Source organism: Anopheles gambiae, chromosome 2 (assembly GCF_943734735.2).
Source record: "Anopheles gambiae chromosome 2, idAnoGambNW_F1_1, whole genome shotgun sequence".
Taxonomy (NCBI): Eukaryota; Metazoa; Arthropoda; class Insecta; order Diptera; family Culicidae; genus Anopheles; species Anopheles gambiae.
The window spans coordinates 104,560,932-104,583,476 of record NC_064601.1 but is presented as its reverse complement, the minus strand read 5'-3'; the positions used below and the strand labels follow the sequence as shown (position 1 = coordinate 104,583,476).

The 22,545-nt window shown below is 47.6% G+C and overlaps 1 protein-coding gene across 2 annotated transcripts; it reads right to left on the bottom strand.

The window, feature by feature from the left end:
* Positions 1-1,960: 1,960 nt before the first annotated feature.
* On the bottom strand, positions 1,961-22,545 carry LOC4576183 (uncharacterized). Of its 2 annotated transcripts, none has more exons than XM_061646275.1 (10): positions 21,444-22,545; positions 7,029-7,455; positions 6,395-6,940; positions 5,549-5,791; positions 4,852-5,000; positions 4,458-4,653; positions 3,507-4,367; positions 3,202-3,431; positions 2,962-3,142; positions 1,961-2,883 (listed from the first exon to the last, which is right to left on the bottom strand). In XM_061646275.1, the coding sequence occupies exons 1-10, from the start codon at positions 21,571-21,573 to the stop codon at positions 2,553-2,555; spliced, it is 3,294 nt and encodes a 1,097-aa protein (XP_061502259.1). In that variant the 5' UTR covers positions 21,574-22,545; the 3' UTR covers positions 1,961-2,552. The 2 variants fall into 2 exon arrangements, with proteins under 2 accessions (XP_061502259.1, XP_061502260.1); XM_061646276.1 differs by having other exon boundaries at positions 2,697-2,883; positions 2,967-3,142.

Here is a 22,545-nt window from a genome sequence, read left to right as displayed (position 1 = left end):
TGTCTTGTTTGCACTTTATGTCTTTAACCGATGCGATAGCTTAAGCTTCAATAAAAATTGTTGAATAAACATTCAGACATCCATCAAACGATCTTTCATCATCGAATAATGTACTGTATTGTAATACATTTTCTAAATCATTTTTATTCATTAAACGGAACTACTAACTTCAGTTCATCCATGCTCAATAATGCGGACAGTCAGGTGCATTAACAGTTGGATTCCCTTTTAGCTAGGGGAACCCAAACTCTCCATGATGCACTGTATGCAACCCGGCGAAAAGAACTGCGAAACAAGCATCTCTGCGCTGCTTAACTTGCCACTCACGTTGGCAAAACAACTTCCCTCTCTTAAGCAGGGATTTAAGCGGAGAAAGTTTAAATTCGTTTTGAAGAAAATGTAAGTAACACCGTGCAAACATAGACACACGGCAAAATGTGCACAGCAAAAACTTTTCCAGCCCGTTCGTATGAACAGCTCCGAAATCAAAGTACAAGAAGGCAACATCTACAAGGGCGAAGGAACAACAACAACGACAACAACAAAAAACACAGCACCAACTACTGCAACCATCGGGCAAATCGTGTGTCCGGTTCATCTGTGGTTGGCCGCCGGTCTAGCACTTTGCGAAAGGGATTTTCCTTCCCGCTGAAGGAAAATCCTTAAAAGCAACCACCGGAGCTGATCAAAGTAAATGCGGCGTAAGCTCAGCCCTTCCCTACAGTCTTCTCCGGTTTCAACTGGGTCGGTACGTGTGTGTCCCGTTGGCGAACCGTAGGTCGAAAGCGAGCAATTGTGAACAAATAACCGATTGAGCTGTTTCACATGGCCGATTTAAGCGGCAAGCATAAAACAAGCCTCATATCACACACAGCAAAACAGCACAAATTGTTCGACCAATCGACCACAGTTTTTTTTTTTCTTTTTCTTTTTTCTAAAATCCCAATCCTCTCCGTTACACGCGTTACACACGTACACAGAGGGGCTGCTTTGTGTCAGCAGCGTCCACTGGCAGCATTTATTACTCGGTATGATTTATTGGATTAAAAAGAAATAAATTATAAAATAGAATTCGATTTGATGCTATGTGCCCGGCCCGGCTCGTGCTCGTGATGCTTACAGTGGTGACCGTTGTAGTGTGTGTGGAGGGCTCGATAATCCTTGAGCTTCGCTCGCAACAAACGGGCGCGCTCTATTAAATCCGTATTATTTGGAAATTATCTTCTGCAGGGCGCATAAATTGGAATGGATTGCATTGCAGCGCCGCGATCATGATTTATGATACATTAATCGCACGTAAGGCTATATACTTTTCATTCTTTTGGGTTGAAATTTCTATGCAACAAGTGTACTTGTGGAGATGAAACAAAAATGTATTCCTTTTCGTGTAGGTGAATCGTTCACTATTTTTTATATGTTTTTAGTTTTTATTCTCTCTTATTGTAACACTCGTTCAAATTCATCTCCTCGTGCAGCCCTAAACGGGTCGTCGCGTGGGGGAGAGGAATGCCTGTACAAAAAGGGATTATTTTTTTTCGCACATCCCGGCAACACGGCTACCGAACCGCAACAGGGTCAACAGCAAATCGATACAAAAATCCCACAAAACACCCTGGGCACCCGGACTGCACGAAAATCTAACCGAGGATTGGAAAATATTATTATGTGCAATGTGCCCATTGCGCTGCACGAAAGCAGACCCCTCGAAAACATGACTTTTATGAAGCTTTGAAAAATTGGTGAAGCTTTTGTAGGAGGTGAAGGAGGAGGAAAAAGAGTGTGAAGTGAATGCAGCTACCGCTCGGTTGTTTCCGGATTTGATAATAATTCGCATTTTGCGAATGTTTCTTTTTGTTGGTGCGCAGCTCGCCAGTTTCGCACTTTTTTGGGACACTCGAGCTAACGAGTTATGTTTTTGCCAACATATTTTGAATATTAGAACCTTTTTTTCTCAATTCGATTCTGTTTCAGCTGGGCCAAATTTTATTTTCTGCTGCAAATCTGTACCCATTTTTTGTTCCAATGTCCATTGCATTTGCTACATCCGTCCTCAAACTGAACACGCTGGAAGAGTTTAAAGTTGGATAGGCTTTCACGAAAACGAAACAATCAAACAAAGCTGCACGATGCGGATTTACGTTTGCTTAAAATTCTACGCATTCATCCGTTTGCCGGGTGGCCGGGCTTCCTTTTATTTGTAATCCGGACTAAAATTACGTGCCATTGCGACACTGACTAACGCTTACTGAAATTGAGGGGTACGAAATTGGTACAACGACACATCTGCTAGAGACGTATCCCCTAGTGATCGTCGAAATAATCAAAACCTCTCTCTCTCTCTCACTGGTTGATCTAGCTCGGTGAATCTTTACAGTACGTTGTAGTAATGGTGTAATGTGTAATGTATAGGTACAAATATACGTATATAAAAACTCCCTTCTCCTTTCTCAAGCAAGGATCACCCCATAATACACACTTAAAAATACTCTTATGTAAAGGTATTGCTGCTCTGAACACCTTCCGTGGTGCGGCACCCGTCCGGGGCCCGTCTATTATTGCTCGTTACGGAAACGCTTCAGCTCCTGCATGATGTTCTGCAGCAGCGGGGCCGTCGACAGTTCCGTCGACTGAAGAACACTTTGCGGTGCGGTAATGCGTGTCACCTCCAGTGCGCCACCGACCGACGGTCCCGATGGGGTGTGAAACGGGCCCGCACTCATCGGCCGTACCAGCGGTGAATGGGTGCCACTGCTCCACGCTCCACCACGGGTAGTGCCCGGCGTGGGCGAAACCGGATGCTCCACTGCCAGACCCTGCTGGTTCCTACGTACCGGGGCGGCCGTCACCGGGCGTATGGTGGCCGAAGACGAGCGGGATGTTTCTCTGTGCGGGGCAAAATGATCGAGATGAGAAAGAAGCGTTGAGTGAGAACGTGCGAGAAGTTGCTGCCATCGAATCTACCTTACAACGACAGCTGATTTGCCACGATTTTCCACCGGGCGTATAACGCCCGGCAGCGGGATCGAGTTCTTCTGCTCTTCCTCCCGTTCCGGTTCATCGGTGTACAGCTGGATGGCACCCTCCAGGAGGCCCTCGAAGCGATTCCGCGTCACCACTGGGTCTCGCATGGGGCTAGCGATCTCTGAAGAGTATACTTGAGCTTTAAATGTGGATTAAACGCAAAGGAGCAGCTCTACTCACCGTCCATCTCCTTCTTGTGCATCTGCCATACGATCGGGCCCACCACGCCCGGATCGGCCCCATCACTCTGCGTTCGGGTTAGGTGAACTTCCGTGTCGGTGTTGTACTGACTAGTGGCAGCCGTGTCCGGCCCGGTCGACTTCATACCCTCCGCGTACACATCCGACTGGTCCAGATGGGTCATGGTAACAGGTTCCAGCACGCGGCTCAGCGGCTCCGGCACAAAGCATCTGCAACAGACAAACGCCCCCTGTTAGCCGATACGACGGTATGAATGTTTTCTCCATGGAAGCCCTGGGACAAACCTGGGGAAACTCTTCACCGACGCCATGCTCAGGTACGACCCGATGCTGCCGGAATCGACCGACACGCCACCACCGCCACCGCACTGCTCCAGCACGCGGATCTTGTCCCGGTTCAGTGCCTCGACCGGCAGGCCCGGCCCATCGCCACCGTACCCTACCAGCGGTTTGCGCCGCAGGTAGTGCTTCAGTATCACGTCCGTGTTGAACGTTTCGGTGTGACCGTACGGGGGGCCGCCCGGCACCAGCTTCGGTTCGCGATCGTCGTACGCCGACCGATCGCTCGGACTAGCGCTGCTGGCGGTGGTCGTCGTCAGTGGACTGCGTGGCGGCACCGGCACCGTCCCGCCACCCTCGAACGATCCGACCCGATTCTCGCCCAGATACTTCCGGCGCCGCTTGTTCGACTCCTTCTTCGGCTTCTGCACCGAGGCGTACACGTTCTCGGGCCCACCGTGCACGGGCAGCAGCGATTGCAGGTGGAACTGTTTCTGCAGCTTGTTGCTCAGATTGACGGACTTTTCGTCCAGCAGCTCGTGGCGCTGCACTTGCAGCTGCTGGAGCTGCTGCTGCTGTTGATGATGGTGATGATGATGATGGTGATGATGGTGCTTCTGCTTGCGCTTCGGATAGTACACGGACGAGTCGGACGAATAGCTCGAGGACGAGGAGGTGGGCCGCGTCATCGGTGGCAGCGGAAAGTGGATCGTGGGCGAAGGTTTCTGCCCAATCAGGCTCACGTTGGCGGACGGATCGCGCGTGTACGGTGACGGATGGCGACTGCTGCCACTTTCGCCCGTCTTCAGCGCATTCAGCTCCTCGCTGATCGTGCCCGGCATTACGAGCGCTTGCGTTGACTCCAGCCTAAAAACGTAACACGCCCAACCAAAAGTAGCCATTAGGATTTGAGAGCGAAAAAGTACACCGAACAACAACTAGCACCCGGTCACTCACTTCTTCAGTTCACCGATGTGCTTCCGCTTGCCGCGCGCCAGCAGAAACAGCCCCACGCACAGCACTAGGAGCAGCAGGGCCGCCACACACGACACCACGACCAGGCTCGGGTTTTGGCCGATCAACGCTATCACGTTACCGCTGCCGTTCTGCGTCGACGGTATCAACGGTGTCGCCTGCGGTTCCTTCAGATACGCTGCAACGGGTACACCAGTACCGGTGGGATTAGTTAGCAAGAGTATTTAGGGACACGCGGACACGTTCCGCACACCACACAAAACCACGACAAACGAGTACTTGCGGTTCCAGGCTTGTGTGCGCTGCGAACACCCGTACTCGTGCGTGGTTATGTAGCAATGCAGGTCAGTTTGTGTCGGGTTGTGGGTATACGTACGGTCTGCCTTGAGGTACACCATCGTCTCCAGCACGTGCTCCATTTCGTCCTGCGACATTAGCTTCATGTCTTCGGCGGCCGTCGTCGCGAGTACGGGCAGGCCGCCCACAAACACGGAGTAGATGATTTCCGTTTGGTTCAGTGTGTTACTAGGGAGAGAGTAGTTGGAACATTGAACATTCGGGAACATCTTCAGAGAACACTGCCGAACGCCTAAAACCCCCTTTTCCTCAGTATTTTTTGAGCATTCGTTTGAGTGCGTTAAACGTTTGCACTAGACAACTTCTCAACAGAAATTGGTTCCATTGCACCAACAACTTTACAACAACAACAACAAAAACAAAAAACCCAACAATTACCCAAATTACCCATAACGAAAACCTACACTCCAATGCACACGGTATGTGTAAGTGTACTTAAACATCTCTTCCCAGCCCCAGCCCGGCAATACATCCCTCGTGATGTCCTCGTGGACTCAAAACGCACCAGCGCAAACACTTCACCAGTGCCCCCGGAACAGGGACGACAAAAACAAAGCCCTCCAGAGCGGGATCAAAAGCATATTTTTCGGTTTCACCCGACTCTCCGCCCGATTCGCAAATAGGTTGGCTCATCCCGCAGCCCCTATTAGTGACTGGCCCCCACTCACTGCTTCCCTCCCCACCCGAAACGGTCACCGCAAGAGGCACGCACTTACTTCGTCGTATCCGGTGCGCCCACCACCCGGCGTTGGCTCTTGGAGCGATTGTTGTTTGCCCGTCCGGCGTCATCCATCGACAATCGATCCTCCTCCCGCAAGTGGGTGGTATTGTGTATCAGGATCCGCACCTTGCGCCGGCCCGTCGAGTATGCATCCTTGTCGTGATTGCGCCTAACCATCGTCCGGTCGGGCGGTGGTCCTTCTCCACCACCATCGGCAGCAGCACCACCGGCCAGCGTACTGGAACGATTACCCAAACATACATACAGACACACAAACACACATATGTACAGAAACATAATGCTACATGGTACACATGAAAGAACACGGAAGCCATTTGTTCAAATATCGAGCGCAAATCGCTTCGCAGCAGTGGGATGCGCCAACCGCGCGCACGCTCTTCAGCTTTAGGTTAGGTGGATTCGTTTTTGAAGCTTTGTTTTCTACTCGATTTTCCTCTTGCTCCCTCTCTCTCTCTCTCTCTCTCTCTCTCTCTCTCTCTCTCTCTCTCTCTTTCTCTCTCTCTCTCTCGCTCTTTTCCCGTATTTGTGAACGGACCGGGAGGCTTGTTTTGAATTTTTCGACATCAAGTGTACCCAGCAGCAGCAGGGCCACCATCATACCCACTCGAGGATAAGCGAAGTGCAATTGGAACATGGAACAGCTCGTGCAGCGCACAAACACACGCAAAGCAGGGAGAGAGAGCAAACAAAAAAAAGCAGCCCCCGAACACACAAAAGAAAGCAGGACATATGGCAAACAATAGAACCGGGAAACTAGAAACTCGGCAGGACTGGGAGCACAGGGATGATTGGATCGCGCGCTCTTAAACCCGTAACATACCGTAACTGTTCTTCGGACTCTTCACCGCCATTGCTGTCACCGGCTGCGCTGCCACTGCCCGGCTCCTTTTCCGCCTGATCCGGCTCCATCGGGCCGGTCGGATCGTTTCCACCGATGATTTCCACTACGGGCGGTACGGGCAGCACCTCGCTGCCTCGGGGCTGTTCCTCCAGCCGCACCATCCGGACCGTATCTCTTTTGTGTACGGTTTTGCGCTGCCGGTTCCGTCGCCTGTGCCGCCCTGCACCACGTTCGTACGCAATGACGTTTCCATTCAGCAGCATCCGCCCGGCGGAAGGTGGCTCCGGTTTTGGCCCAGCAGCAGCAGCAGCAGCCTTTTGTTGTTGCGCTGCTGCTAAGCCTCGGTGGATTCCGTCCCGCTCGGGCGATACGGCACGCTTGGTACGGTGGCCCAGCAGCAGCAGCTCACCGTCTTCCCCGGCCATCGATTGCTGCTCGAGTGTATTGTTTTTCTGATAATGCTGCTGCTGCTGCTGCTGGTTGTTGTTGGTGCTTCCGTTAATACCGAGATGTAATGCCTGTTGCCTGCTCGAAAGTAAGTAGAAGGAAGGAAAACAGAAGCTACTCAATACACGAGCAAAGGGGGCCAATCTTCCCCGGCTGGTTTCCTTACCTGGCGAATGCAACGCGATACAGCTTGGCCAGTTTGCTCTCGAGTGCCGGATAGTCGGGCCGACCGTACAGGCCCCCGATGACGGTCATCAGCCAGAAGCGTCGGTCCGTGGGCGTTACGTTGTCGACGGTATGGCCGTAGACGTCCACTTCGTCCCCGTCGCTCGGCAGGTGGTCAATGCCGTCGCCCCGATCGCCTCCCGGCGGACAGTCAAAGATGCACAGATCGTCGTACCCGCCCTGGCCATCGTTGCGATCGATGTAGACGGTCGCCACAACCGTGGCCGTCTTGATGATTGCGTCCTCACTGATTGGGAACCGCTCGAACGGGCTGAGCACCGAGCTCGGCCCATCACCGGACCCAGTCCAGAAGAAGTCGCGAATGTCCTGATCGGTGGCCTGCAGATAGTTCCCGATGATGTAGCCATCTGGTGGAGAACGGTGGAAGCATCCGTCAAACGGTGATTAGTGGTTAAAGTTAAGGCAAATTCTTCACTCCATTGTTGTACAATTGATTCGTCATTCTGGGTTGCAAAACAAACCTTTTTTTTTGCTGTTTCTAGTGCCGAACTACGAACAAAACAAACTCATAAAATACCCATTTACATCCTGTTTACTTGCAATCCGTCGTCCCGGGAGAAAACCCCCCAAAAAAGGAAATCACATCAAATCGCTCTCGTGAGCATACTTCAATGGTGGGCGGTGGGAGGAAAAAAACACCCTTGCATGATTTATTGCTCCCGAGCAATTGGAAATCGAATCAAAATAATATTAATGCATAAAGACATGAACAACAACCATACACACCGAGGTCCCAGCGTCTCGGGGAAAAAAACAAGATTTATGCGATTGTGCGTAGCCTTAGACAGTTTGGAGGTTGAAGAGTGTTTGGCCCGAACCCGTCGCTGCACCGTCCACTGCCTTGAGGCCTCATCAAGCAAACCATCCGCAATCCGATAAACTAGAGCATCTTGTCCCGGACTAACCGGGCCGAGGTTCGCGCTAAACATATTGCTTACAACAGCAGCAAATAATACACAAAACAAAGTCCCCCAACCAGCCGTTCAGAGAAGAACCGCAAGTCCTGCCCGCGTACGCACAGCGTGGTGGGGGAGTTTATGGGAAAGTTTTCCGCTTAGTTCGCGCAGTCAAAAATGCCTCCTCTTGCGTGTTCTCCCCACGCGTTTCCTACTTTTTGCTGAAGCAGCGCGAAAAACTCCACCAAAAGGTTCGTGGATTTCTCGCGGTCGTGCAAAGTGGGGGAATGGGAGATTTGCCCTGATCCATATCCGGATGCCAGCTGCTGCTGCCGGTTGGTGCTGCTTCAACCGTCCCGAGGACTTTCACCGGAAATTGAACGCACCCAACCGACGGAGCGGGACCGACCTAAAGTGGGCGTGGAAACCTAAAAGTTTGCCGTACGCGCAAGCTATGAGGAATTGCTTTGGTTTTCGCGGACCGTTCCCTCTCCATCTCTTACCACTCCAGTCCATTCCTTACCCATTGCAGGCAACTAACCGTCGTGAAGTCGATGGTAAGTAAGCACGCAGACAGCGCACCAGGTCCACTGTGTATGGGCCTGGTATCAATTTACTTCCGCCTGTACACGGTTATCGATTCAACAAACATAACCTGATTGGAGGCCTGCACCATGGGGCAACCAAGAGGGGAAGGCACCATCGACAGTCGAACGAAACAAACCGGGGTCGGTTACTTCGGTAACATTGACTCATCGCTAGTTCCGTTCTCGGCACAGTTGTTCATATGTTGTACCCACACGTACCAGAAGAGGGGGGGGGAGGGAGGGGGTGTAGAAGATGCTTCATAATTTTGCCTCTATCTTGATTAAACGAGTCATAGTTACGGCTGAATGAGCATCAGCAACAGCATAGATACACACACACACACACACAAATCGATCAACAATTTAGATACAAGCAATCGGTGGTAAGTTATCGAAACGTCTGATCATCTAATACTTGTTTCTCATTACGTTCTACAACGCATCGTATTGGTAATTCATATAATCATTTGTAGTGCATTATTCCATTAGTGAATTGTAATGGGAAAGCATCAAAAGTTTGTTCTTCCATTTCAATACAACTTATGAATGTAGTTAAACTAAGCATACCAGCATGAATTATCGGATGCTATGATTTTGACTAGGATATATGTTATCCATCGCTTGGTATTATTTTCCAATGCTTGTGAAGGCAAATTCAATTGTATTGGCCGTACAAACTCGTTTAATGGAAAATGTAATGGAAAAATGTTAGAGTTTCATTAATCTGTCATGTTCACAAACAACAAATAGATTCATCCTGATAAATGGTACTTAAGACGTAATCAATTGGAATTACCAAAGCATTAAGTGTCTTATTACATGCTTAGTAATGAGGTCATCCATCTATGCAAATAAAGGCTCAGACTTTACGCCTCGAAAATATTTCGAGACATATTTAAGCATGTTCTTTATATTTTAGTAGGGATCACAAAACTAAGGCAGACCGTCAACGGACCGAAGCTAGCTCCAAAGTTTGGAATGTGCCAATTCTTCCAAAAAAAAAAAATAGCATGTAAAATAATTTATTTTCACTCTTTTTTAATCAACTTTTATGAGTTTACATTGCAAGGCATACATAAATATGTTTAACATACAGTTAGACTGCAATTCCCGTGTTGACTTGAAGATTTCAAGAAATGAAGGACTTCTTTTCCAATGCCATTGCAATGTCAACATCTTGTTCAGTAATAACAGTATTCTTAGAAGATGTACGATCAACTTCGGATGCCACCTAAGGAAGATGATGGCAAAAGTTTTCAATACCATATAATCAAAGATCCTCCTCTCTATTGCCACGCACAGAGGCTTCTCCAGATGTGATTTTTAGAATAACGTTATCAAATTATCGAAAGGATTCAAATGCTTCCCAATTGTCCAGGAATACCATTAAGAACATTTTCCAAACAAAATACACCAACATATCGCCCAAACGATGTCCATTCACTCAAAATTTGAATACCTTCTACGATGTAACAGTTGTCTAGAAATTGATTGCTACTTCCCCATGCCATATCCATAGGAACATAGTTAAACTTTGTTCTACGACCACAATCCCAACAATAATTTGCTCTTCGTTAACGCTACATCGATCCGTAGGTACCGTGCAAGCATCTTCTGTGAAAACACAACCCACAAACCCGAAAGCGATATTTTAGAACCTCCAGAACGCAGAACCAACGACGCACATTAGCACTCTGGACGGGGAGAGCAGCAACAAACATCTCTGACAGTAACAAGCGTTCGATACAAATCGTAGCCGTGGTTCCGAAAGCATAAATGCGGTCATCCCTTCCGGGGGCAATCAATCATCATGAGCAACGCATTTAGGCACTGGGAAGCGGATCACAAATATCGTACAATCAGGCACGATAGGGCAAGGGGTATGTGTGTGTGTGTATCCCATCCTGCCATCCCATCGAACACTTTATTCCTACGCAAGCGGAATCCTTATTCCCCACTTCCATTTAGAAGTTCCCCGGGGTTCTCCGGGACTGTTTCCGCTTAATGTCTTCGCCACGGATTCAATATCCGATTATGTTTTATTCTTGCCCCTGCCTGTTCTGTCACTCTATCTCTCTCTCCCTCTCTCTCTCTTCAGCGATCCTCATCACCAATCGACCGATGAAAATTCTATTGGCATTATATTTATTTTACACACACTCACTCACACTCACGCATAGACCGCTCCCGCCCCCTACTTCACAATCCCTTTCTACATGATTGCGTCCAATCCGGTGTAGATATTTGGACTGGGCGGTAAAACGACGCACCAGATCGACGTGGGATGGACAGATCTGCTCAAGGATGGAGCTCCGTTAAATGGCAGCGGCCGGTTATATGGCCCGCAAAACGCTTAGTTTATTTCCGCTAAATTAATAATTCCCTTTTCTGTCGAAATATCAATCTTTGCTGGTGCCGCTGCTGCTAACGGAACGGCATTAAACTGTATGCCGAGAAGGCTTACCCGTGGCCCAGAATGAAGGATGAGGGCGAACGAAGGCGGAAAGCATAGATAAAAAAAACAGCCGATCCCTGACAAAGTACACTTAAAATTTATCATCACCAACCTCCACAGCCGCCACGGACACGAGCAGCGGACGCAGCGGAGTTGATGGATTTTCCGGCCAGCCGACCAGGACACACTCATGCGTAAATGATGATGGACTTTGGGGACACTGGCACTGGTAGGAGAGACACCGGCTTTGGGCGCGAGACAGCAGTAGACGACCGTTACGCAGGACCGCCCCCTTTCCCCAGTCCGTCAGGCTCAGTAATAAAACACTTATCTTGGATTAAAATCGAACGATCGATTGAATTTGTGCGCTGTGTGTGAGAGTGTTTCGCGCGTACGGCGCAAAGAACACGGCACAAAAGCTTCCACTTTCAATGACGCATCCACACACGACGCGCCACCAAATTGACTTCCATCACAATTTTCATCAATCGTTTGACTGGCCCGCTCGCCCGCCCGAGCACTGCGAGGCCGTGGCGGAATGGCCGCGACAACTTCGCATTTCCTATCCGGTATCTCATAATTCTTCGCCGGGCCGAAAATTCAATCGCTTTTAAATACCCGCACACTGCTGCGTTCCCAGTACCGAATCAGGAACCGAACGGAATCAGCACACCCCGACATTGGTGCGGGATGCGGGTGGTGGTGGTGAAGAAAAGCGCTTCCAAACCTTCCCGATCGATTGATCGACGGGACGGATGTGTCGATAAATTTAACGATGATTGTGTGGGAGCGTCCACCGTTTGGCTCGCGCTTTTTATTTGCCGCTTCTGCCACCTTTGCCGGAGATTTGGCGGAGCTTTTTTCGGTCACACTTTTTTTCCTTCCACACATACACGTACACACACAAATAGACGGAGGCAGTGAACAGTTGGCACATTGCCCAAAATCGAATCTACCGCTCGAATATTTGCCCCGAAGATCCAGTTCCTTCCCTGCAGGTAAGTGTGATTTAAGTGTCGCCCAATAAAATCCATCATCCCGGAGCGTCATCATCGCCCTGCTCTCCTGCAGCGTAAAGCATGTGTGGTTGTGTGTCTGTGCACACGGTGGGAAAGCTTCCTGTTCCTGGCAGTACGCGGAACTGCCACACCGAAAATCGATCACTGGCTCGCCAGCGCACCAGTGTATCGCCCGCGTATCGATATCAAATCGGCATCACTCATCACCTGGTGACGGGGTTTTGGTTTTAAGCCTTCGGACCAGTATCGCTGACAATCACTTCCCTGGCACCGCCTGGCATCCACCTGCCACCGGGCCAGCGATCGTCCCGCGGCCAGTTTTGTGTTTGTGAAAAGTACACGTTTACAGTGAATCGAAACCTGGCCATTCTTCGCTACCATATCGTGCCCCAAATGGTGCCAATGATGTGCTATACCACCCGCGCGGTCAGCGCCAAAAAGGTGTCGTCGCCGGGTGCGCGTGTATCGCGAGCATCGAGCGCGGATTAATATCCGTTGCCGGGGGCCCGCTCATCAAAATTAGATCAACGCTCGTTGAATCGAAATTTGTCAATAGACTCCGGAACGGTCGCGGGCCGGCCCTTCACCTCTTCGCCAAAACCGATGCTGTGTGCCGCACCAAACCGCTTCAAACATGCACTGCAGTGCCGGGAGAAACACACAAACACACACAGGAAGTGACTAAAATGCCACCTTCCCAAAATCCATTCACGTCGGCTGTTGCTCGGGGGGGGTGGGGGGCGGTGACTTTGCAACAGCTGGTCAGACGTTTCCATGACACGCGGCGCGCCAGACTGTGGCGAACACTCGTGGCCGCTCCGTGCCGGACCACGTGCTACACTACGGGGCAGATCGCTTTATAATGGTTCATAATAATCGCTCAAGTGTATTTTGATCCGTGTGCATGAGTTCTCCGCCACACGGTAGCAGTCTGACATGGCGCGCTAAAAGTGAGGATTGCACTAAATGGGAGGGAGAAGAAGGGGATTAGGGCTGACTGGTACAGTTGTGATTTTGTTGTACCGTGCTGCATATTGGTGCAGCGTGACTTCATTAACGCTGGTATAGCGTTCAGAAAAATATGACCTTTTGCACAATCTAAAATCATGTACCTAAGCATAAGAGAGCCTTATTTCAGTTGACCAACCTGTTGCTTCATTCCTTCCCTTGTAATACTATATTTTATCACACATAAATGTTAAACTTCGCGCTGAAGGGCTTGACATTAAGACGGTCGTGTAGAAGTCAGTCCGGTCGTAAACTATGAGTAAGCTCTAAATATCCATAAATTTCATTTCCTTTCCTTATTATGTAACTCTTAGCTATTGCATTAAATGATCCATTTAAAAGAAAATTTATTGAATCCAGATAGGTTCATTCACGTTTGCTGCACTTACAGTTGCAATCGAAGCATACATCGAAGCAATAAATTGTTTAAACCTATGTGTAGACGGTATGAGCGCATCATCAACATCGCACGATAAATGTCGAAAATAGTATCATGAAGCAATGTTCCAACAATTTGAAAGCGATCTTGATCTGTGACAAATACAGGCTTATGTGCTACAATTTTGACCGATTACAATGGATATTGCGCGCATCCATGCCATCAGTCGACTAGACAAAGACGCCATTCTTTTGCCAAACTTGGATTGCCAGTGCCAGTCAGTTGCGGATTAACACGAGTGGAGGCCCCAAGTGCTCACACAAATGTACGCCTTTCTGAAATTCTAAACCAGAGAAGTATTGAGAAGGAAATTTACTGGTGAACAATGGGTGGGTTCTTCTTCTCGGGACCCCTTTAGACTTTGGGGCACCACGCGGTTGCTTAGTTTGCGTACTGCTTAATCGGGTCCTGTTGCCAGTGAAAACTTTTAATATTTCTTCCATTCAAAAATATTTACAAAAAAGTTCATCCACCATTTGCGTGTCAAGCAACAGACCCCATTTTATGTCAACAAACAACTATTTGCAATAAACAATCAACACGGATTTGTTTAATAACGATGAGATAAGACAATCAATGCTATGTTTATTTTACAATATTCAATTAAGCACATGTCATTTACTCTTACATCACAATTTCTGATGATTTGTTCAACGCATTGAAATTAGAATATGCCTTTGTTAAGCTTCAAAACACGCTGAACAAGAGTTTTTTTAGTACTTTGAATGAAGTTGATAAAAATGACATATAAGGTAACAAAACAAGTACAGTTTTCAACAAATCGTGCAAAATATGAAACAAAAATAGCTAAAAACAATTACCCTCCCATCGCAATAAGCTAGCGCTCGCCGAAACAGCTCCAAACAGCCAAATTCCAGCCCTCCTCAAACGACTGCCTACAGTCCATCACATTATTTAGCTTCACCGCATGTTGGCTTGTTAGTTTCAATAAAAGCCCCTGCTATAAAGTGACCGAACGAGCCATCAAACAGTTGACGCCATTTCCTATCTGCTGCGGGCAACGAAAAAACAAAAAAGCCAGCCATCGGAACCGATTCTAGTGCAAACCACATTCTACCCATTGCACTGACACGTTAGGTAAGTGATGTCCAAAAAATGCAAAACAGGCACAAAAACACACCGATATAAAGCTTCGTGCAAACAAGAAACAAAAAACGCTTTTTGCAAATGAAAGCGCATTTCGGTACAGACCTTCCGGTGGGGGGACACATTGTTCGATTATTGTTATACATCTCCTCCACTGTTTCAACGTCCCAAACCGCTGGAGAGCGTCCCACCAGGGACAGTTAGATGGGACGAATGCCGCGCAGAATAGAACAACAGCAAAATCTGCTGCTAAAAATCAGACCACTAAAAAGTCACATGAGCATCATTAGCCGTTAGCAGTAATGGGACCGACAACCATCCATCGGAACGTCACCGACAGGGGAGTCCCGAGCCTCCAGAGAGCGATCATCATCATCATCATCATCTGATGCTGCTGCTGCTGCTGCTGTTTGTGCCGCAGTCAGCCCACCATCAACAAAACAGCATCAGTGACATCGACGACCAAGCTCCATCGTCCAAGCCACAATTCAATTCCCGTATCATAATAATGCCACTCGGTCGCCCTCCCCACTCGGCATGCCCTCCCTTGCATACAAATGATGCTTCGGGAGAGATCGCACGGGAGAGATACGCACCCTCCATCCTCACAGACACACGCCCGCGTTGGAAAACACTAATGTTAACCCCGGTGCGACATCAACCGTGAACTGCGTCCAGCAGCACCGTACTGCGCACTGTGTCCGTTCTCCCTGGTTCACCATTTTTCGGTGGAAAATAGATTTGCTGTTAATTTATTTCTCGTGACTCCACCGTGGCGATGGTACCTACCCCAAACAGATTCCCCCCAAACCGAAACACTCACACACACACGCACAGACACAAACATACTAAATGCGATTGTGTCGGAAGCGATTTTCTCTCCAGTTCCGTCCCTCTCCGGATCCGTTGTCGGAACTCCAAGACCGATGAGCTTTTTATGTGCGGAAAATTATTACTTTATTCCCGCCGGTGCTTCATGCTTTCGAGAGGGAAATTTGCTAAATCTGAGTGTATATTTGTGTGCATGGGTGTATATGCCTATGCGTGTCTATGCTTTGCTGCACAAAATGATTAGCGTTTTGAAGTGTTCTCGGGGACAACTGTTGAGCCGCTCTGCTGGCTGTGCTGTTGAGTGAAAATTTGAATTTGTGTTTTCAGTTTGATATAGAGACTTTTTTGTTTTGTTGAAATTGATGTCTTTGTCATTGTCAGCCCCCTTTTCTTTTTTTTGCGAAATGTCTATTGTTCTTCAAAAATATTTGTAAATCTTATCAATCAGCTTTTAATCCTCAAGATATGTTTTTACACCAAATATTTTTGTCGGCTTTTTGCACTTTGTCTTCTTTTACGTCGATGATCTTCTGAGGTTCTAACCTCTATTATAATCTAAAAGACATGGTTTCAGCAGAAGTGTTACACAAGCAAATAGAACAGTATTAAGCTAGATAGATATTTTGAAAATCTGTACTTTGTAGTAAAGCATCCTATATCATCATTCAGTTAAGTTAATGTTGCAATAAGTTAAAATTCAAAGATTTCAAAACATTGCACGAAGTTCATCGAAATGAAAGAGTTTGGTGATGATTTTCTTTTTTACATCTATTAAAAACTTCAAACACAGTAAAAAAAAAAACAACTAAAACAAATCTTTACCGAATTTAATGATCAAAATGTTTTTCAAATCGGGTTTTCAAAGTCACAGAACTAAACAAATGATTATCAATAACATAATTGTTCAAAGTAAACCAATTCGATACTCCAGTAATGAGCGAGCCTAAGTTAGCTGCTCTCAAATATTTCAATGCTTATTATACGCCCAAACATACACCAAATTATTAGAAATAAAAATCGTTAAAATTCAATTTAATTCCAAGTACTAAATGAATTTTAATGGACAAAAAGATCATCATTTGAAACTCATCAATCTTTACTAAAATCTGTTAGCCGCTCATTCTTTATTCAACTAAAATGGATTCTCCTAAAAGACTGTAATGTTCAACAGCCAAAATGGATAATTTTCTCATATACAATAAAACGTTTTTTTAGAAAATAAGAACTCACAGCCAATATAAACATACTCACTATGAAAAGAAGTATTCCAGCAAAGCTATTCAAATAATGTGCAGCAGCAGAAACGAAATGGCACAGCTGCTAAATTATGAAAACATTAAATTTAGATGTTTTGCATTCAATAACCCTCCAACAGCCAACCGAGCTGGTAGAGAGGCAGAGGCTTATCTTTCGCAATCACAATTGCGACCTTCAACAACAATGCGCTCACGGCAAAAACGAACCCGTACACCAATACACCCAGTGTGTGTGTGTTTGTCCTATTCGAGCCCTGCGTTTGGTCAAATAATTGAATTCCACCCTGCAGCAGCAGGAGTAGCAAGCGGCCAAACCCGGCCAAAACCCCTCCCGCAACAATAATTCTGCTACATCAACGAGGCAAACGATTAATTTCCAATCATTGGCAGTTAAGCATGCCAGCATCTATAACGCTCATTTTCAAACTCCGAACCATCCATTCACGCTCGTCGCACTCGGCAGCAGCACTCGGCATTCGGCGCGTCCGTCGTTCGCATTTGCCACGCGAAATGGTGCAAATAGATCACCGCAAATGTCGCACAGCATCTATACACCACCACCAACAGCTACAACCCCGTGCCTATGCTGCTGATGCTGCTGTGGTGACCAAGCGACCAATTCCATTCGTTCCAGTCGGCCGGCCCCGGAAGCACATCACCGGGCCACCGTAAACCCCATGGTCGTGGCCAGTTACGGTTACCAGCCGGGCACCATTTGCACGCGCTCCAAACCGGGTCGGTGGATTAATCGTAACCGTCCGCCGCTCCGGCGCTACGACCGACGCGAGTAATCAAGGCTAGTGAACAGAGCGCTACTGCTCAGCGAGGCTAGGCCACTCATGAGCCGCACTTTGTGCCGGCACGATGGAACCACCGTCGAGCGGGATGCCATATTTGCATATATTCAATATATCACCCGACCTCGACTATGCTGAAATGAAATTAGAGGGATGAGCCCGCCGAGTACGGTAGACGCATTATTTCGGCTTGGGAAAACACGGCCGGTGGGCCACCGTGGGCATCGTACCGGAACCGAAACCCAACAGCACCGCCGAATTCGATTCCACCAGAAGGAAACTTTTGATTTAAGAAGAGCAATCCCCTAGCAACTCCCCCGGGAGTTCTCTCCCTCTCTGTCCGCTCAACTGCTGATGCCAGGCACGGTGGGAAACATTCGCGACCTTTTTCACCTTTTGCAACGTTGATGGGAGGCGTACAGGCAGAGTTCGGTATCGATTACCCGTGCCCTGGAAATGTGTCGCCATTTGCGCACGAACGCAATCCATTACCGGCGCGGGTGTGTTTTTTCCACTCCGCCCTGCGTCTCTGCATCTCCTCGTCGGTCGACCGAAGTTCGTGGGGATACAATCGGTTCAGCCAGCTCGGCGGAAGACGACGAACGGGTCCTAAAATCTATTTTCCCTACCATTGATTCATTTGCAATCCTGTTGGGTTTTGTTTGTGTCACTGCCTACATTCCAGCCCGTCTCCCTTTCCCGTCAGGCAAGCTGGATCCATGAACTTGATCTAGCTCCTTATTTGTTTTATTTTCCATGGGATCGTCGTTGGGCTATAGGAAAATTCGGAAAAAAACATATTTCTTACCCATTCTCTGGAGCTAGGCAAATTTCCGAGCCCCAAACAACCCGATTTTTATTCCCAACCAGCCCTCCTGGTGCACACGCTTTATGTCGCTTATTTATGGTGCGTTGTAACAAAACTCATTTTTATACGGCTCATCCACCTTTGCCGGTTTGGCGCGAAGAGCCAGAGAGCAACAACAACAACAACAAAAACAACCCGGTAGATCTCTAATGGTTCCCGTGGGAGGATACGGAGGGTGGGAAAGGTTCTTCGATTCTTTGATATTTCGAATCGAAGTTTTGCCCATTGATTCCACCTCCACCTCCATCTGTCCCGTATTGTGCAGGGTAATTTGGTAGCTAGGCAGGGAAAACAAAATAGACACCCCCCACCCCTGCTTCTTCCACAGTCTACGAGCCTGCCCCATGTTTTGTAGCTTCTGTATGTGCCGTGCGTGCTGGGCCGTGTCGCTGTCAGTTTCTGGCCGGTTCTAGATTCATGGAGTAGCTTTTTAACAGCGGCAGAGGGTTGGACCCATCCTGAGGAGGGAAGTTTCTTAAGCAACAAACCGAATGACTAATGCTTCTTTTGGGCTGGGGAATGGGCTGTATGAAAAGTTGTGACAATCTGTTACGCCTCGGGAAGGGGTGGAGGTTTGCGAGCTCATTCAGGTAGGTATAACGCAACGGGACTATTATTAAATTCGATGAGTAGTTTCGGGCTGATGAAACTTTCACAGAAACAGACAAATGGTGGTCGTTTTTTTTGGGTCAAGTTGTAACAAAATAATATTATTATCATCGATCATGGAGGTCGAGTTTCTTTCCGAATGTTGATCCAGCGTTTTTAAATGTTGCTATCAAAGGATGGGTGAAAATCTAAGACCAACAGGATGACAGAACTTATTCTACTATTAGCCTTCATGAGGTTGATGACTGCATTTCTCAGCAATACTTTCGAAACATTGTCTTTTGAAGAAAATTGGATTGGTACTGTGAAATCGCAGCTTAACTCTATATCTGAAACAATGTTTGTATTAAAACATCATCCATTAACAACTATCCATGCTACACTTCTAGCATCTGGGGAGTCATCAATGGGAGAATCATATCAGCTGAGTAGAACATTTTACAGCATTATCAGTTAATTTATAATTGCCTAAACGTAATCCTAGAATTTGAACGTTCAGTTTTTGAAACTCCACACAAAAACACAGCCAACGCAACAGAAAGAATAAGGAACACGGTACAGGGTGATGAACAGTGAGGTAAATTCTCTAATAAATATTCTAATTCAACATCTCCAAACTATACATTAAAAAATCTATATAATAAGGATCTGTTACACTCAAAACCGTGGTTATATCTTACAAGCTTAAAATAACTTATGTATCTTATGAAGCAATGTCTTAGAAGCCCAACACACCTTATGAAGCTTGTGTACCAAGACATGATAAGACATCAAAACTATTTACTTTCTAATTCAAACTTCTAATTATACCACGCAGCTTGTTCAGCATACAGACGTTTTGCAATAACAAAAAACTAAAATTTCCATTAATTCAAACAATATCAGACAAACGTGGACATTTTCTATGTTAATAAAGCGCAATATCTTTGACTTGATTGAAGCAAAATATGAATCCTTGGATTTCTAATAATCCAAACGGAAAACATCCAATTTATCAAGATGGATCCAAATGTCGCACACAACAGCAATCATTCAACGGAAAAATGCTCTTTCCCACGAACCCCAACTACTAACCATGTACACAATTAGTCCTAAACAGTGCAGCACATTCCGAAAATATTACGCTCCATTTTCCTCTGCCAGCGCTATCATCATGCACCACCACATCCCCATTGCGCTCCGTTACTTCAGCGAAGGTGTCCGCACGGCACAAAGAACCTTTGTCGCAGATCCATCCCATCTCTGCGTGATCTAGGCATGGCAAACCAAAAAAAAAATAAAGAACTGCAAGCGAACAAAAGCGTACCTTCAAAAATGCTCTCGCCATTCGTTAATAGAAGAAAACGGAGCGAACTCATTTTTCCCCCAAGCCCTCATGCAACGGTGTCGGTCGCCGGGTGCAGCTGCTGCTGCCCGGTCGTTGCAGCCAGGCAGCGGCAGTCCGATGATTTGCACAAGCTGCAGCGGTGTAGCAGCTGCCACTACACTGGCCACTCCGTGACGGTGCAACTGGGCCTCTGCACCGTCTCGGACAACGCTTAATTCAATTAAGTTGTTGTTTTGCAAGCGTAATTAAGTTGTTTTGCTTTGGCGCAGGGTGCCCTGTACGAACGCAGGACGAGCGCTAGCTTCTTTCATTCTTACTGTAGCATCCGGGTTTTCCCCCCGAACAGCACGCCGGACTGCTGCATCCAGTGTCATCCGCACTGTCATCCGTTTATTTGCAAAAAGATGCTACAAGAAATGGCACACCATTTCCCGCGATGCACACGAGCACCAACGGCAACAAAAACGAAACGGTCCCGCTCGCCCCTCTTGAGGTCGTTAGTCACGTTGGCGTTTGCTTACGAGGTCCCGGGTTGCTTCCAATAGCTTCCAGGAGCTCCGACCCCAATAATGCACCCTGATTTACGGACGGACGAGTTCGTCCCCGGGTTCGTCCAAGCATTTCAATTATCTTTGTCAATCAATCAGTCGCTCGTGTTGTTGTGTTTTTTTTATTATTTTGTTTTCAGTGTGGGAGATTGAAACCGATGCTGAGAAAAGGAAAAATAGAACCCTTCTCCCGCCTTGAAGCATCTCCCCGATTGTAACCGGGGGGGCAGTCCGGGGTTAATGGAACCGAAACCGAGCAGCGGGATGCGCTCCGATCAAGCATCAGCAAACGGTCGTGGGTTGAAGAACGCCAAAAAGGGCACACACCACCACACCGGCAAACATTACCATTTCTCGGAAGGAAGTGACCGTAAAATTGCATTCCCTTTTTCAATCCTTCAACCCGTTGGGTGTCGGATCGGGAGCACTACTTCCCACATCGCGCGGAACGAACGCGACGCGTCGGCGATAAAACAGCAAAAAAGGAGTACAGTACCCCACTTCCGAGGGATTGCTTCTTCCGGAAGCTGTACTTGCAGCCGAATTGCAGCCAAGCAGAGAAAGCCAAGCGGAACTGGGAAAAATTACCTCTATTCTCGAACAGATGCGGATCACTGCTATATCCTTGGGCCGGGAGTGCCACCAGACACAGCAGCAGCTGAAGCAACCAACCGCCAGCGAGCAGCACCCGCGCCAGGTAACGAAAATTGCACTTCATTATTTCTGTTTGCTTTCCTCATCAATCCGCTGAGCAGCATTCGGCCGCGGCACGAGCAAAAGGCACGGAACGATGCCGCTTTACTGCGCGTTTGATCCGGGCGCGTGGCGTTTTCGCGTATATGCACACCTTCGGACAGCTAATCGCTGCCGTTTTCGCATCGACGGCATTGACTAACGCCGAGCGTCATTGGCAATCTTTGCTCTGCTCAATCACCCGCCCGGTGATACACGTTTGCTAATATCAACTACTCAGACGCTACTTTTTGCAAACACAACACACTTCCCGGATAAACACACGCGCGTCAAACAAATCAAACAGAGTTGAAGGTTGTTGTTGTTGTTTTTTTTGTTTTGCTCAATTTGCTCTTTTCCGTATCAGGATCGAGTTCCGTACACCGACAAGTCTTTGGCGGACTTTTGTTTACACTTGTGTATCCCTTTCCTTGAGCTTACTTCAAAAGATTGAATGCTGTTTGAACGCCACGCACGATCAGCACCACTGGTGTCACTGTACGGAACAGCAAGAATCTAATTAAAAGGTCACCTTTTCGCTCACTTTTATAGCCCTTCAAAACCGAACCGAGTAGCCATCTTTTTCAGCACAACTACACAAACAAACCATCGCACTGTCACTTACGGCATCGCACTGTCAACGCGGTAGTAACCTTCCATTTTTTCCCCCGAAAGCTTTCTAATGAACGTAAACACAGTTTGTGCACTGTTTGAACACTTGCAAGTTAAATAATCTTACGTGATTGGAAACGCTGTACGCGAACTACACACAAGTGGTTATTCGTCTGAAATACATCCAAAATTCGTGTATCATTCCATCGTAAACACACTGATCCGACGACACCGTGGAGTTCACGCTCAATTTCACAGAGGTGTGGAGTCTAGTCGAAGACCCACTGCACCGCAGTACCGTACCGGGGAGCGCTTCCAAAGTGACTGCGTTTTTGGCCAATGCCCA

What these genes read in the sequence shown, in the direction of transcription:
- LOC4576183 (XM_061646275.1), bottom strand. Translation starts at nt 21,573, where the DNA reads ATGAAGTGCAATTTTCGTTACCTGGCGCGGGTGCTGCTCGCTGGCGGT. An exon ending in GCATCTGTTCGAGAATAGAG is followed by an intron (nt 7,456 to 21,443) that starts GTAATTTTTCCC and finishes GTTCTCCACCAG; the next exon opens with ATGGCTACATCATCGGGAAC. An exon ending in GCACAAGAAGGAGATGGACG is followed by an intron (nt 3,143 to 3,201) that starts GTGAGTAGAGCT and finishes TATACTCTTCAG; the next exon opens with AGATCGCTAGCCCCATGCGA.